The 13964-nt window shown below is 39.7% G+C and overlaps 2 protein-coding genes across 2 annotated transcripts; both read left to right on the forward strand.

Annotated features, from left to right (window-relative positions):
• The first annotated feature begins 1441 nt into the window (after nucleotides 1-1441).
• On the forward strand, nucleotides 1442-1876 carry LOC142639917 (uncharacterized). The gene has a single exon (XM_075814044.1). The coding sequence runs from the start codon at nucleotides 1442-1444 to the stop codon at nucleotides 1874-1876; it is 435 nt and encodes a 144-aa protein (XP_075670159.1).
• Nucleotides 1877-5207: 3331 nt separating this feature from the next.
• On the forward strand, nucleotides 5208-6358 carry LOC142639918 (uncharacterized). Its single transcript, XM_075814045.1, has 2 exons — nucleotides 5208-5526; nucleotides 6318-6358. Exons 1-2 carry the CDS (start codon nucleotides 5208-5210, stop codon nucleotides 6356-6358), a joined length of 360 nt encoding a protein of 119 aa, XP_075670160.1.
• Nucleotides 6359-13964: the final 7606 nt, after the last annotated feature.

A 13964-nucleotide genomic window follows, 5' to 3' on the forward strand; every position in this document is an offset into this window, starting at 1 on the left:
TAATCTGTTGTTTGGAGAAGGAAAGACAATATAAGTCATCCTCGGCTTACGTCCAAGGAGAGTTTCTGTTATTTTATCCATTGATTGTGTAGATAGTGGCAATCTAGCCCATCATATTTGTCGTCCAATATCCATATAACCTAGGTTTCAAGCCCACGCTCTACAAATTTGATTGTTTAAGGCTTTTTGGGCCTGAACCTATCACGCGGTTGGGTTTGGGTACAAATTGTGCACTTACAATTGGCTCCGTCTGTGGAAAATCTTGTGTTGAAGGAGTTGGAACACTATGGCAGGCTCAGGTCCGCATCATGCAGAGTCTTTAGGGTCCCAGCATGAGGACCATTTCCAACATCTTGAGCGAGAAAGGGATCGAAAAGGCAGTGTGCATACGGTGCACACCGGTGGGAGTCGTTCGAGGGGTGGAAGCAGAATCCCCCATGAGGACGATGCAAAGGCCATGCGAAAAGAGATTGATCACCTGAAGAAGAAGCTACGCCGTGCGAGATGGAGGCGAACACCACTTTTTCTGATCCTTCTTCTGAGGACTCCCAAGGAAGTAGTTATAGGCCAAGGTCCAGAACTCCTTCTAGTGAAACTTTCTTGTATGAAAAAGACGATCTTCATGGTCGTAAAGGCAAGAAGTCCTCCTCCAGGGGCTTGGAAAACGATGCTATGAGTAGGGCGTTGCACTAAATCACCAAATACCTTTTACATGTAGGGTCAAGAGGGGAAAGCTTCCACGACTGTTTGCTCAGCCCACGTTCACCATTTATAATGGCAGAATAGACCCTGTGGAACACGTGAATCATTTCAATCAGAGGATGGTAGTGCACTCTAAGAATGAAACTTTAATGTGCAAAGTCTTCCCTTCTAGCTTGGGACTTGTTGCGATGAGATGGTTTAATGGCCTGAAGGCCAGTTCTATTGACTCCTTCATGGAACTCACTAAGGCATTTGGGTCTCGTTTCATCACCTGCAGCAGAGTTCCTCGGCCTTTGGACTCATTATTGTCCATGGCCATGAGGGAAGAAGAGACCTTGAAAACATATTCTGATAGATACTGGGAGATTTTTAATGAAATTGATGGCGATTTTGATGAGGTGGCAATTAATACTTTCAAGGTGGGTCTTCCAACTGATCACGGCTTAAGAAAATCTTTGACCAAAAAGCCTGTACGGAGTGTACGTCGGCTCATGGATCGTATTGATGAGTACAAACGGGTTGAGAAAGATCAGCAGCAGGCAAGGGGAAGGTGAAGGCTATCCCTCAAGAGAGGAGGGATTTCAAGTCGGATAGATATAGTAACAATAGGCCGAGGAGAGATTTCGTTGGGCAATCTGGTTCAGCCACTTCTCATGTAGTCGACCCCGTATTCCAAGAACTGGTGCATCAGTTGTTAAAGAAAATCTGAAGGGAACCATATTTCAAATGGCCCAACAAGATGGCTGGGGATCATACAAAGCGGAATCAGAATCTCATTTGCCACTATCATCAGGACGTAGGCCATACCATCGAGAATTGTCAGACACTATGGAACCATTTGGAGCAGTTGGTTAGGGAAGGAAGGTTGAAACAATTTTTGTATCATCCTAATGAGCAAGGAGGCCATTCAGGTCCGGTTAATCAAAAGAACAACTCATCCAGACCTCCCTTGGGAACAATTAACGTCATTTTCGCTGCTCTTGGCAGGATTAGCTCTTGTCCTACTAGGGTGATGTCTATGTCACATACCTTCGCCGAGGAGTCTGGCTTGAAGCCGAAGAGGATTAAAGGGAATATTCCACCCATTTTGGGCTTCTCGGATGAAGATAAGATTGTGACCATTCAACCGTATGACGATGCTCTAGTGGTTACGCTGAGGATATGGGGGCTATGATGTAAAGAGAATGATGGTTGATCAGGGTAGTGGTGCGGATATTATGTACCCTGACTTGTTTAAGGGGTTGACTTTAAAGCTTAAGGATCTTACTGCTTATAATTCGTCACTAATAAGTTTTGAAGAGAAAACTGTCATACCAAAAGGACAAATTTGTTTGCCTGTGCAATCAGGTTCGGAAGTGGTTAATGTGGATTTCATTGTGGTTGACACTTATTCCCCATACACGGCCATCGTGGCAAGGCCTTCGCTGCATGCTCTGGGTGCTGTTTCCTCAACTCTACATGTCAAAGTGAAGTTCCCATTGGGGAAACTGATTGAAGAAATTGTTGGGAGTCAATCAGTGGCAAGACAATGTATATCGACTGCAATTTTGCATCAGGCTGAACCAGGATCCTCGGTCTCGGCTATAGAGGACTTATAGCAATTAGTGTCTCTGGATGCGCCCAATGCGGTGATAGCAGAGGAGGCAACATGTGAAGAATTAGAAAGGTTTCTTACAGGTGATGACCCTGAAAGGTTCTTTCAGGTTGGTGTTCGACTGCCATATCAGGAGAAAATGGAATTGGTTATGTTTTTGAAAAAGAATCTAGACATATTTGCATAGGATCCTTATGAAGCCCCTGGGGTTGATCCAAGTTTCATTTGCCATCGTTTGAATGTTAATCCTACCGTTGTTCCGAGGAGGCAACCACCTAGATGTTCCTTTAAGGAGAATGCCGAGGTTGTCAAGGAAGAGGTGCTCAAACTCAAAAGGGTCGGGGCAATCAAATAAGTTTTTTATCCGGAATGGTTGACGCATACAGTGGTGGTGAAGAAGAAGAATGGGAAGTGGAGAGTGTGTGTGGATTTCATAGACTTGAACAAGGCTTGTCCCAAAGATTTATTTCCAATGCCTCGTATAGATCAGTTGGTGGATGCTACAGTTGGACATCCTCGGATGAGTTTTTTGGATGCTTTCCAAGGTTATCACCAAATACCTTTAGCATTGGATGATCAAGAGAAGACAACCTTCATTTCTCCTACGGGGAATTATCATTATAAGGTGATGCCTTTTGGTTTGAAAAACGCGAGGGCTACCTATCAAAGGATGATGACCAGGATGTTCGAGTCGCAGCTGGGAAAGACTATTGAAGTGTATGTGGATGACATGGTGGTGAAGAGCAAGATGGTGCCCATGCATGTGAAAGATTTGAATGACACTTTTCAGATGCTAAGGAAATACAAATTGTGCCTTAACGCCTCTAAATGCTCTTTTGGTATAGGCTTTGGTAAATTCCTAGGCTACATGGTGACTCATAGGGGACTAGAAGTAAATCTGGCACAAGTCAGGGCAATCAACAGCTTACAACTACCTCGGAATCCAAAGGAAGTTTAGAAGCTAACTGGGATGACTGCTGCTCTCAACAGTTTTATTTCTCGATCCGTAGATAGGTGTAAACCTTTCTTCTAGTTGCTGAATAAGTGGAAGGGATTCGAATGGACCAAGGAGTGTGCCTTAACTTTTCAACAACTTAAAGAATATCTTTTTCAACCACCCATCATGTCTCAGCCAGAGGTAGATGAAATCCTGTTTGCATATATAGCTATGGCTATTCAAGCCGTCAGCTTGGTTCTAATACAGGATGATAGTGGTATATAGAGACCAGTTTACTATGTGAATAAATCTCTGCATGAAGCTGAGGTGCGTTATTTGCCATTGGAGAAAGCGATTTTTGCCGTAGTGCATGCTACGCATAAGCTTCCTCAATATTTTCAATCCCACACAGTGGTTGTTTTAACATAGCTCCCTCTTAAGTCGGTGTTGCGAAGTGCTAATTACTCAGGGAGGGTAGCTAAATGGGGAACTATCTTGGGGGCTTTTGATATTAAATATATGCCTCGCACCTCTGTCAAGGGCCAGGTCCTCACTGATTTGGTGGCAGAATTTGCTGAACCTTCATTAGAAGAAAGTGCAAAGGGGTTGCTCATGGATGAAAAGTCAGTTGGTGTGATCTCGTGCGAGGACTCTGCGACATGGAAGGTATATGTTGATGGGGCGGCGAATCAAAGAGGATCAGGTGTGGGATTAGTTCTCGTGTCTCCGGAGGGGCTTACGTTTGAGAAGTCGCTGAGATTGGGATTCTCGACTACCAACAGTGAGGCGGAATATGAGGCTTTACTGGTCAGAATGGATATGGTTCAAAAAATGGGGGGAAAATCAGTGCAAATGTTCTCAGATTCTTAATTAGTCATGGGCCAAGTGGTAGGGACATTAGAGGCTAGAGATCCAAGAATGCAAAAATATCTAACCCGGGTTAGGTATTTACAATCCAAACTTGATTATTTTACCTTGATGCATATATCTAGGAGTGGAGACACACATGCTGATTCATTAGCCACGCTTACAACATCTTCGGCTCAAGGTTTGCCCCGAGTCATTCTCGTTGAAGATTTGTTGAAACCTGCTCGGATGGGTAGAGATGCCGTCCATATTCATCATGTTAGGCTCGGACCTAGTTGGATGGATCCCATAATATCCTTTCTTAAGAATGATGTCTTGCCCGAGGAGAGATCTGAAGTAGATAAAGTTCGCAGAAAGGCACCTCGATTCTGGTTGTTCGAGGATCAAAAGCTGTACAAACGCTCATTTTCTGGATCATACTTGCTGTGTATACACCTTGAAGCAACGGAGTCACTTTTGGAGGAATTGCACAAAGGGATTTGTGGAAGTCATACGGGAGGAAGGTCTTTAGCTCACAGAGCTCTTATCCAGGGGTATTGGTGGCCCAATATGCAGAGAGAAGCCCAAGATTACGCGAAAAAATGTAACCAATGCCAGAGGTTTGCTCCTAATATCCATCAGCCCAGTGGTGTCCTTAACCCTCTGTCTAGTCCTTGGCCATTCGCTTAATGGGGATTAGATATTGTGCGGTCTTTCCCAAAGGCCGTAGGAAATAAAAGATGGTTGCTTGTAAGGACCGATTACTTTACCAAGTGGGTTGAAGCTGAGCCTTTGTCAAACATTAGAGACGTGGATGCAAAGAAGTTTGTTTGGAAGAACATTGTCACTAGGTTTGGAATACCTTACACTCTTATTTCAGACAATGGCCTGTAGTTTGATAGTAAGGCCTTCAGAAAATATTGTTGTGACCTAGGCATCACGAATAGATACTCCACTCCAGCTTATCTGCAGGGGAATAGGCAGGTCGAGACAGTTAATAAAGTTATCGTAAGTGGGCTCAAGAAGAGGTTAGATGATGCAAAGGGAAGATGGGTGGAAGAATTGCTGCATGTTTTGTGGACGTATCGAACTATACCACGAAGATCCACCGGAGAGACACCCTTCTCCATGACTTATGGAGCCGAGGCTGTGATCCCTCTGGAAACTGGATTTCCGACGTTGAGAACGAGCTCTTTCATCTTAAGTAATAACGATGGTTTACTGGAGAAAAACCTGGACCTAGTTGAGGAACGACAAGAGATCACCATGGTTCAGTTAGCTTATTATCAACATAAGCTTAAATGGGGGTATGATGCTCATGTGAAGTTAAGGCCATTTGCACCTGGAGACTTGGTGTTAAGGAAAATCTTGGGTACTGCCAAGAACCCAGCATGGGGAAAGCTAGGACCTACCTGGGAAGGACCGTATCGTATCACTTCTGTAGCAGGTATAGGGGCATATTATCTAGCAGACTTAGATGAAAAAGTTGTACAACGTCCTTGGAATGTAAATAACTTATGAAGGTACTACTATTAATGAAAGACACCTTTTGCCATTTTTTTTTTCTATTATTATTGTGTTGCGATTGATTATCATTTTTCTAAGTATCAAACAGAAATTTGGTCATACTTGGCTCCTCGGACCACATATCTCGTGAAAATTGATATATTATTGAGTGTTAAACAGAACCTCGGTTACTTCTGGTCCTCGGACCATCTACTTTGGGGAAATTAACATTTCAGTTCATTTTTCTAAGTATCAAACAGAAACTTGGTCATGCTTGGCTCCTCGGACCACATACCTCGTGGAAATTGATATATTATTGAGTGTTAAACAGAACCTCGGTTACGTCTGGTCCTCGAACCATCTACTTTGGGAAAAATAACATTTCAGTTCATTTTTCTAAGTATCAAATAGAAACTTGGTCATGCTTGGCTCCTCGAACCACATACCTCATGGAAATTGATATATTATTAAGTGTTAAACAGAACCTCAGTCACATCTGGTCCTCAGACCATCTATTTTGGGGAAATTAACATTTCATTTTATTTGTCTAAGTATCAAATGAAAACTTGGGTAAGCCTTGGATCTTGAGCCATATACCATGGTAAGTCTAATGGTCTGCTTTATGCCTAAATTGAACATACAATCTAGTCTTAAAACTGTATTTCTCTCGTTTTAAGTTCAGATATATTCTCACATGTTTAACTATTTGCTATTGCACTTTGAGTATTACAGTTCCAACATATAGGTTATCCATTAATGGCTTAGGTCGATAAAGTGAAATTATTTTCATGTTAAATTACAAGTATTAGCTAAGACATGATGAAGATTTCACTACGCATTTTAATATTAAATCATTTGGGCTATGTATGTAACTTACATTGAGGTAAAAAAAATAAAAATTCCAATAAAGGAGACTTGTAACAGATTAAAGATCAAAATCTTGAATTTAACATTAATTCTGTATGTGATTACATTGGAAATAAAACTGTAAAATGAAAGGATCAAAATAACGTTTAAATGAGAAGAAACTACATAGAATAAAGGTCCTAGGTGGCCTATGTTTTGATTTTTAGTGGAGGGTCTTTTTTAAGCTTCGCTGCAGACTCTTTTGTTTTGTCCTCCTCTCCTGTCTTCTTGAGCTCAACCTCGGACGAGGTTTGAACTTGTTTTCCTTTGTCCTTTGCTCCTGTTGGAGGGGCATCAGGATCAACTTGCTCACTCAGGCGCTTCTCAGCCTTGTCACCTTGTTCTCCCTATTTATCAGAACTGGTAGGTACTTTAGGAGGTGGAATAGGTTCTTGAATTCGGGATGGCTGTATCATGGGCACTGTCTCGGTGGCAGTTGAAGTGAGCGGAAGGTCTTCAATCACTCGTATGTCAAAGGGATCCAGATGTTCTCTGCTTTTCTCCAGTCAGAAGTAGCAGGGATTCCTGCCACATTTAAGGCTTTTGCCCAAACTTGTTGGCAGTATTCCCTACATACTTCTGCTAGCTCTTCAGCTAGTCAGGTCTCCATTGCCTCAATTTCTTCGTTGTAAGAAGCCTTTGTTACAGCCTCCACGGTCTCTTTGATGGTACGAGTCGCTTCCTTGGCCTAAGCAAGCTCCTTTTTTAAGTCTAGAACTTCCAGCTGAGCTTTGGATAGATATTCTTCTTTTTGGCGTAGCAGCTTGCGTTGCCCCTTCACTTGAGCCTCAGCATTTTTGAGTCCGGCCTCGGCACTCTTCTTCTCACTCTTCTCATCTGCCAATTTAGTGGCCAGTTCCTTTTTCTCCTTCTCGGCATGGCCCAAGGCCTTCTCAGTCTCGACTCTAACTTGGAATTCAGCCTTAGCCTGGTTCCGAGAGTCCTCCACCCACTTCTCAGCAATGAAAACTTCTTGAGTTTGTGTGGAGATGTTGAACAAATGCATTATGGTAAGAACAATGTAAAAGTGTGCATGAAAAGGTTTTACAAAAAGATGGTAAAAATAGCGAGGTAGAAGTGATTGGAGGACACGTACCAAGGCCAAGTCCCTTTTTAGGGCGAGGAAAAGGTGTGGCTAGCTGATTTTCTCCAAAGCCTCCATGTCCTTCGGTAAAAGGATAGGCTGTTCCAAAGCATTAGCCAGGTGATGGGCATGACCTCGTTGGAATTCCCTTATGCTGGAGTGGCAGGGAATTGGAGCCCCATCCAACTCCAGTGCAGGAGACTAATTGGATTGTGTACGGTGCACCTCGGCCAAACCATGGCTTTCCCCAGTCTCTACGGAAGAGGCGCGTGTACCACCCTTGGCAGTTTTTTGTTGTTGTTGTTGTTGTTTTTGTTTCTTCTGCTGGGCCTTTTCTGCTTCCTCGTCCTCTTTTTTCCTCTTCTTTTTGAGGTCGCCTGCAGGAATGATAGGGTCGGAAGGAGGAGGAGGTGGAGGCAACTTCGGAGGAGGTTGAGCTCCAACAACACCCTTTTTGATAACTTACGTGCCCCCTCTTTGCAAGGATTTGTTTTAGGCTTGACATATCTTCTTCTTCTTCCTCGGAACTATTATCTACTTAAGCAACTATCAAATTTCCAATACCAGAGTTCCTGTTAGAGTCATTTTTTTCGTCTGAGAGGTTGACAATTTGGCCCTCTAAAGGTCTCTCTGCCTCCTCAAGTCGAAACTGGTCTATTTCCTCTTCAAGAGATAGGCGTGAAGATGTTGACTCTTCTCGGATGACTATTGCCTGAGGTCGTGCCGAAAGAGGGACTGCTTTTGTTGGGCGTGTGTACAAGATGACGGAAGGGTCGTCCGGTAATTCGTGTGGAGCGAGAAAACCTAGTTTCGAAATGTTTATCCTTCTGCGTCTCTGGTCACCCGCGATGATCGCGTTGCCGATATCTTGGAAATCGTTCGATAGTGGGTCGTATCCTAATATGAGATGGGCTGCCCTCACTTGCAGATCTTCGTTCACAAATACCTCGAATCGTAAAACGCGGTTGAGGTCCGTAACGCTGTAAAGGCTTAGACGAGGCCGTACATGTTGTTTGTCTGCAAAAATATCCGAGGAAGTAAATATGGTTAAATCAACAATAAATACCAAACAAAGAGGGAGTAACATACAACGTAATTAGAAATGATAAAGTTGAAAGAACCAAGTCCCAGGTCAGGGAATCTAACTCCTATGGAGTTAAACCTGGGTTTCCCTCTTCGACTGGGCAATGAGGACCGTCATACCACATTCCAGAAGCAATTAGGTAGTCGTCCTTCATGCCTTTGTTGGATTTGGGAAGACAGGATATGAGCCTAACAACGCTAGATCTAGATTTGAGGTAATATCCTACATTTTTAAGTTTATGGTGCTCGTACATGTAAATGACGTCGTGCCAGGTAAGGTTCAGACCCATTTGTTCATTTAGAGCATCGACACAGCCTAAAACTCTAAACATGTTGGTTGTGCATTGATCTGGGCATAGCCTATGGTTACGGAGGTATTCGCTAGTTACGTTTTTCATAGGAAGGGTCATCCCACCCTCTAAGAATGCGATGATGGGAATGACAACTTCTCCTTCTCTCTTATCGTTAGCTATGGTTTCTGGGGGGCAATATCTCAAGCCTACATCTTGGGGAATGTGGTATTTGGCCCGAAAACTCTCCATACCAGCGTCAGTATCTACTAGACACTTGAATCTACCCATTTGGTGGGGGTAAGAATGGAGATTTAGAGAGGGGACAGATATAATTAATGGCCAAGGACAATAGCCAAGGAGAAATGAGTTTAAAAGATTGAGAACTTACGGGAAAGTAGGTAGACAATTCTTCGCGAGCTTCTTGAGAGGATAGAGAATGGGAAAATTTGAGATTTGATTGATTTCTAAAGTGATGGGTTGAGTTTCGGTTCCCTAGGTGTTTTGATGTGTGGGAGGCGACATTGAATGGGAGTTATCCCGTCCAAATTTAAGAAAGAACTCAAGCCGTTGGATGTACATCTCACCGTTGGACGTGGAGGACAGAGCGTTACTTACAGCAATTAATGTGCGCGTGACGAATTTCGAAGCGTCAGAAGCGGTTTTAAAGAAGCGAAATGATACTCTTACGGGTGATGATTTGAAAGGCATGTGAAGGCTGTGGTGTTGGGTCAAAACTTCCCTTTCCTTCCTAGATGGGGAGAAAAATGAAGTTTTGAGGGGCTATTGTGGGGGCAGAATGGTCAAGATACGCTTTTGGGCCTTGTGCCTGATTTAGAGATATTAATCTACCCGAGCAGAGTCTTGAAGTTCACGAACAAGCTCTTGTTAGAAAGGTTGATGAGGTTATCCGAGGAGGGCATCTCTACGGCCAAGTCAAGTGAAGATTGTAAGACACATCATGGTAATTGGGAGAGAATTCTGGAAGGACTGTTGGTAGAAGATATGTTCCACATAGCTATAGAGAGGAGGAACGAATGAGAAATATCAGGGAAAAAGTTGCTACCACCGCATTAAAAACTCTGCACCTACCCTTCTGGCCGCATTAATGGGGAAATGACATCTGAATAGTATAGATCAGCCTTACAGTTGTTGTTTAAAGACTTCCAGAGGGCGGTGGATGGGACAAGTATCTGAATCATTGATTTGATCCATACGTGAAAGATTGAGGGAAGAAGGAGGATGATATAAAGGGAAAAGATAGGCATTTTAGGAGGGGAATGGAAGTATATGAGAAAAGAAAGAAAGGAAGCATTGTACACATCATCTTCTATTTTAATTTGTTGTTTGGAGAAGGAAAGACAATATAAGTCATCCTCGGCTTACATCCAAGGAGAGTTTCTGTTATTTTATCCATTGATTGTGTAGATAGTGGCAATCTAGCTCATCATATTTGTTGTCCAATATCCATATAACCTAGGTTTTAAGCCCTCGCTCTACAAATTTGATTGTTTAAGGCTTTTTGGGCTTGAACCCATAACGCGGTTGGGTCCGGGTACAAATTGTGCACTTACATTTCCTATAGTTTATAGTATTAACTTTTTTGAGATAATTACGCATTACCCAATTGTGTTTTGGTTGGTTTCATTTTGCTTATCCGTGATTTGAAAAGTATTACTTTACTTGACAAATCTTTATAATCAAAGATTCATTCAATAGTGTAAAGCCAATCAATGAATTCTACCAACTGCAACTTTGCTTCAAATTTTGGAATATCCATCTTTAGACCATAATCTTGCTGGAAGTGGAAGTTTTTGAACCTTTGAGGATAGGGTGGGGTAGTGTTATGCAATGGCGGAGCCAAAATTTATTTTTGAGGGGGCCAAGCAAAGAATAATTTTTTTTCTTTATCTATATCAATTATCTATTATGTATAATAGTATCAAATGGTAATGTAAATGCAATTCAATATATAAGTTAAATATTTTATAATTTAATGTGTGCCAAAAATATATATTTATTAAATTAAATAATCAAGAGAAGACAAATTTGAGAAAAAGAATGAGTCAATAGTTTTTAATTTGCCTATAAACCTAAATTTTCAAAATAAATTAGACAAACAATCTCTCAAATTTCAATAAAAATTTGATAAGAAACAACCAATTTACAATACAAAAATCTAAATATAGTACTAGTATATTTTAATAACAAATAAATATATGAGAAGAAAAGTCTAATCAGAAAAAAGATGAGAAGAAAACGTGCCTGGCAATTCTACACCAGTACACTTGCTTTTGTAGACTTTGCTTTTAACCATACACTTGTGGAGCATTGGAGCCTTGGAGGTAATAATATATCTATTTGGACGGTTAGATCAAAACTTTAAATGTTACACAGCTAACAGCTTCGTAAATAACGCAAGTGGCAAAGAAGTAAAGGAAAGAAAAACACAGGATCAAAAACAGGCAGATCTTGAAAGTTGAGTCTTGAGACATTGGAGAGAGATAAAAATTTAGAGGCGAATCAAAGAGTCACATGAACTGATGGTGTTGCAATGGTGTGGTGGCGTGCAAATAGGTGCCATTTCTATGAAGATTTTAGAGGCGAATCATAGTCTCATCTCCTAGCGTTGCAACGCCGCTTGCTCTATAGTAAGACCTATGATGAAAATTAGAAAAAAAAATTTCCCTCTTTTGTTTGCAGGGTGAACATCTAATTGTTTAAATTTTTTGATATATACATTTATTACTAAAGTAAAATGAAAGTTAAAAGTAATTTTAGACTTGTTTACTTACACAATATTTTCACAACTTTTTTATAACAAATTATTTTTTTGTTTATCTATAACAGAGAATAATATCATGTTATTTAGAATTTGTTGTGAAAATGAAAGTTTGTTGTAAAAGTATTAAATATATTTAATAATGATTTGGGGGTAGAAGCATATCTAGTCCTTGAAAATTGTTAAATTAGTTGGAATAACTTATATATTAATATATCTATTTTTTTTTTTCAAAAATTTTGGGGGGCCCTTCGGCCCCAACGTGGCTCTGCCACTAGGGTTTGAGATCCTTGGCTATGAGCATAGTGGAATCGGTAGACATCCTCTTCATCATAACTAGCAGCTTCAATCTCCGAATCAAGATGCCTAACACCACATATCCTCCGAACTCATAAAACTCTATAGAGTCTATACACTCTTGTACTTCTTTTAGTTGTCTCCTTATTTCATCCGTTTCGAAATCTTGCCTATCTCTCTCAGATGCACGTGGTTCCTCAATGTTTTGGCCATGTTGACGACATCTAACCATATCATCAATCAATCAATCAATATATATATAAAAGCAGAGACCTCATGCGAAAAAGCATGAGATTCTGCCATGCAGCGCACTCTATGAAGAGAATTGAAATGTTCTTAAGCTACATTAGAAATAAGAACAAATTTAAAAATAAGGACTCTTTATTTCATTTAGTTCAATGTTTCAAGACTACTTTTCGTTACATTTTTTATTTAGTGTAATTTTAAGACTACAATTTCTTTTATTTGGTTCAATGTTTCAAGATTTTTCCTCTCTCACACATAAAAAACTCTTTGCATTTCTATTCACCATTTTCACTTCTACTCCTTTATATACACATGCCCACAACTCTTCATGCCATCTCATCTCAAATACACTCAGACAAAAATGATATCATTTACCTTCAGCCTTTCAAAGACACATACATAACTTCAACATTGTGGTACCATTTGATTCTAACCCATGTGAGTAGGCTATGACCAAGGAAGGGGGATTACATTTTTTATTTAGTGATGGTAGCTTACGGTTTTGATGTTAAAGTCAGATGTTGTGGATTTTGTGAAGGTTGTGATTCGTTTTAAGTCTTTGGGTGTTTGAGATTTTGGTTTGGGAAAGTCATAAATGTATTTTATTTTGGAACTAAAGAAAAAAAAAATTCTAATTGATTATTTATGAAGTCAACTATTTTTTTTTTGGTGTTATAACTCATACTTAGTAGGGTTTTTTTATTTTATTTTTATTTTTACTATTGTTTTGTGTGGTATGAGCCACAGTAATATTAATAAAAATTGATGAGGATTTCAAATTATTTTCCTCTTTTTTTTTAAAGGATACGGGAGCCCAATTAAAAACAATTAAATTTTGATAAATTGATGTGTTTTTAGCTAATTTCTCTTTATTTAATTACATTATCTTTATGTTGATACTTAAAAATGATTTCCTTAATTTCATTGAGATAATGAATTGGGTGTTTGCGATTGAGGTCTCCATATTTGGTTGTGACAATAGAGTGGTTGAGGAAGTGTTTGGTAACTTGCTTAAATTTATGTAATTTTAGAATATATAAATATTTTATGCTTTAAATTCTTATTTATAGGTTTCAAAATCATTTAATTAATTTAAAAATAAAATCTACTTAATTTTAACGGTAAATATTATAATATGTTATAGTGTTATAGTGTTATACAATTTTTTTTTAAATAAAATATGAATTAAAAAAATCAAGTTTCAAAGTATTCAATAATATTGTGGGCAAACATTAATATTATATAACAAAATAAGTACTATATGTAGGTCTTAATATATATATATATATATATATATATATATATATATATATATATATATGATTTCAAAAGTAATTGTAAAATAGTCCGTGCATCGCACGGGACATCATCTAGTATAGAACAAAAACTCTGATACCAAAGTTGACACCAGTAGTTGAATGGGTACTTTTGGACGATGAAAACCCACATGCAATAAAATGATACGCAGCTCACCGACAAGTAGAAATTCAATAGGATACAAATTATCACCACCCAAGAGAATTTTACCAAGGATACAAGGCTTGAATAAACTCACCGCTCAATAGAATTCACCAAAGAGATACAAAATTTTTAAACCAGACAAGTTTTGTTATTGCATTCAAAACTATTCAATGTTTGTCTTCTTCACTTACAAAAAATACATATAAATATTTGCTTAGAACAGCCCTCTA

This window comes from Castanea sativa, chromosome 6 (assembly GCF_040712315.1).
Source record: "Castanea sativa cultivar Marrone di Chiusa Pesio chromosome 6, ASM4071231v1".
NCBI lineage: Eukaryota > Viridiplantae > Streptophyta > Magnoliopsida > Fagales > Fagaceae > Castanea > Castanea sativa.

Bases quoted from the DNA above. Each gene is read 5' to 3' on its own strand.
- LOC142639917 (XM_075814044.1), top strand. From the start codon at position 1,442: ATGGCTGGGGATCATACAAAGCGGAATCAGAATCTCATTTGCCACTAT.
- LOC142639918 (XM_075814045.1), top strand. From the start codon at position 5,208: ATGACTTATGGAGCCGAGGCTGTGATCCCTCTGGAAACTGGATTTCCG. The intron at 5,527-6,317 runs GTATAGGGGCAT...TGAGTATTACAG, and splicing joins TCGTATCACTTCTGTAGCAG to TTCCAACATATAGGTTATCC.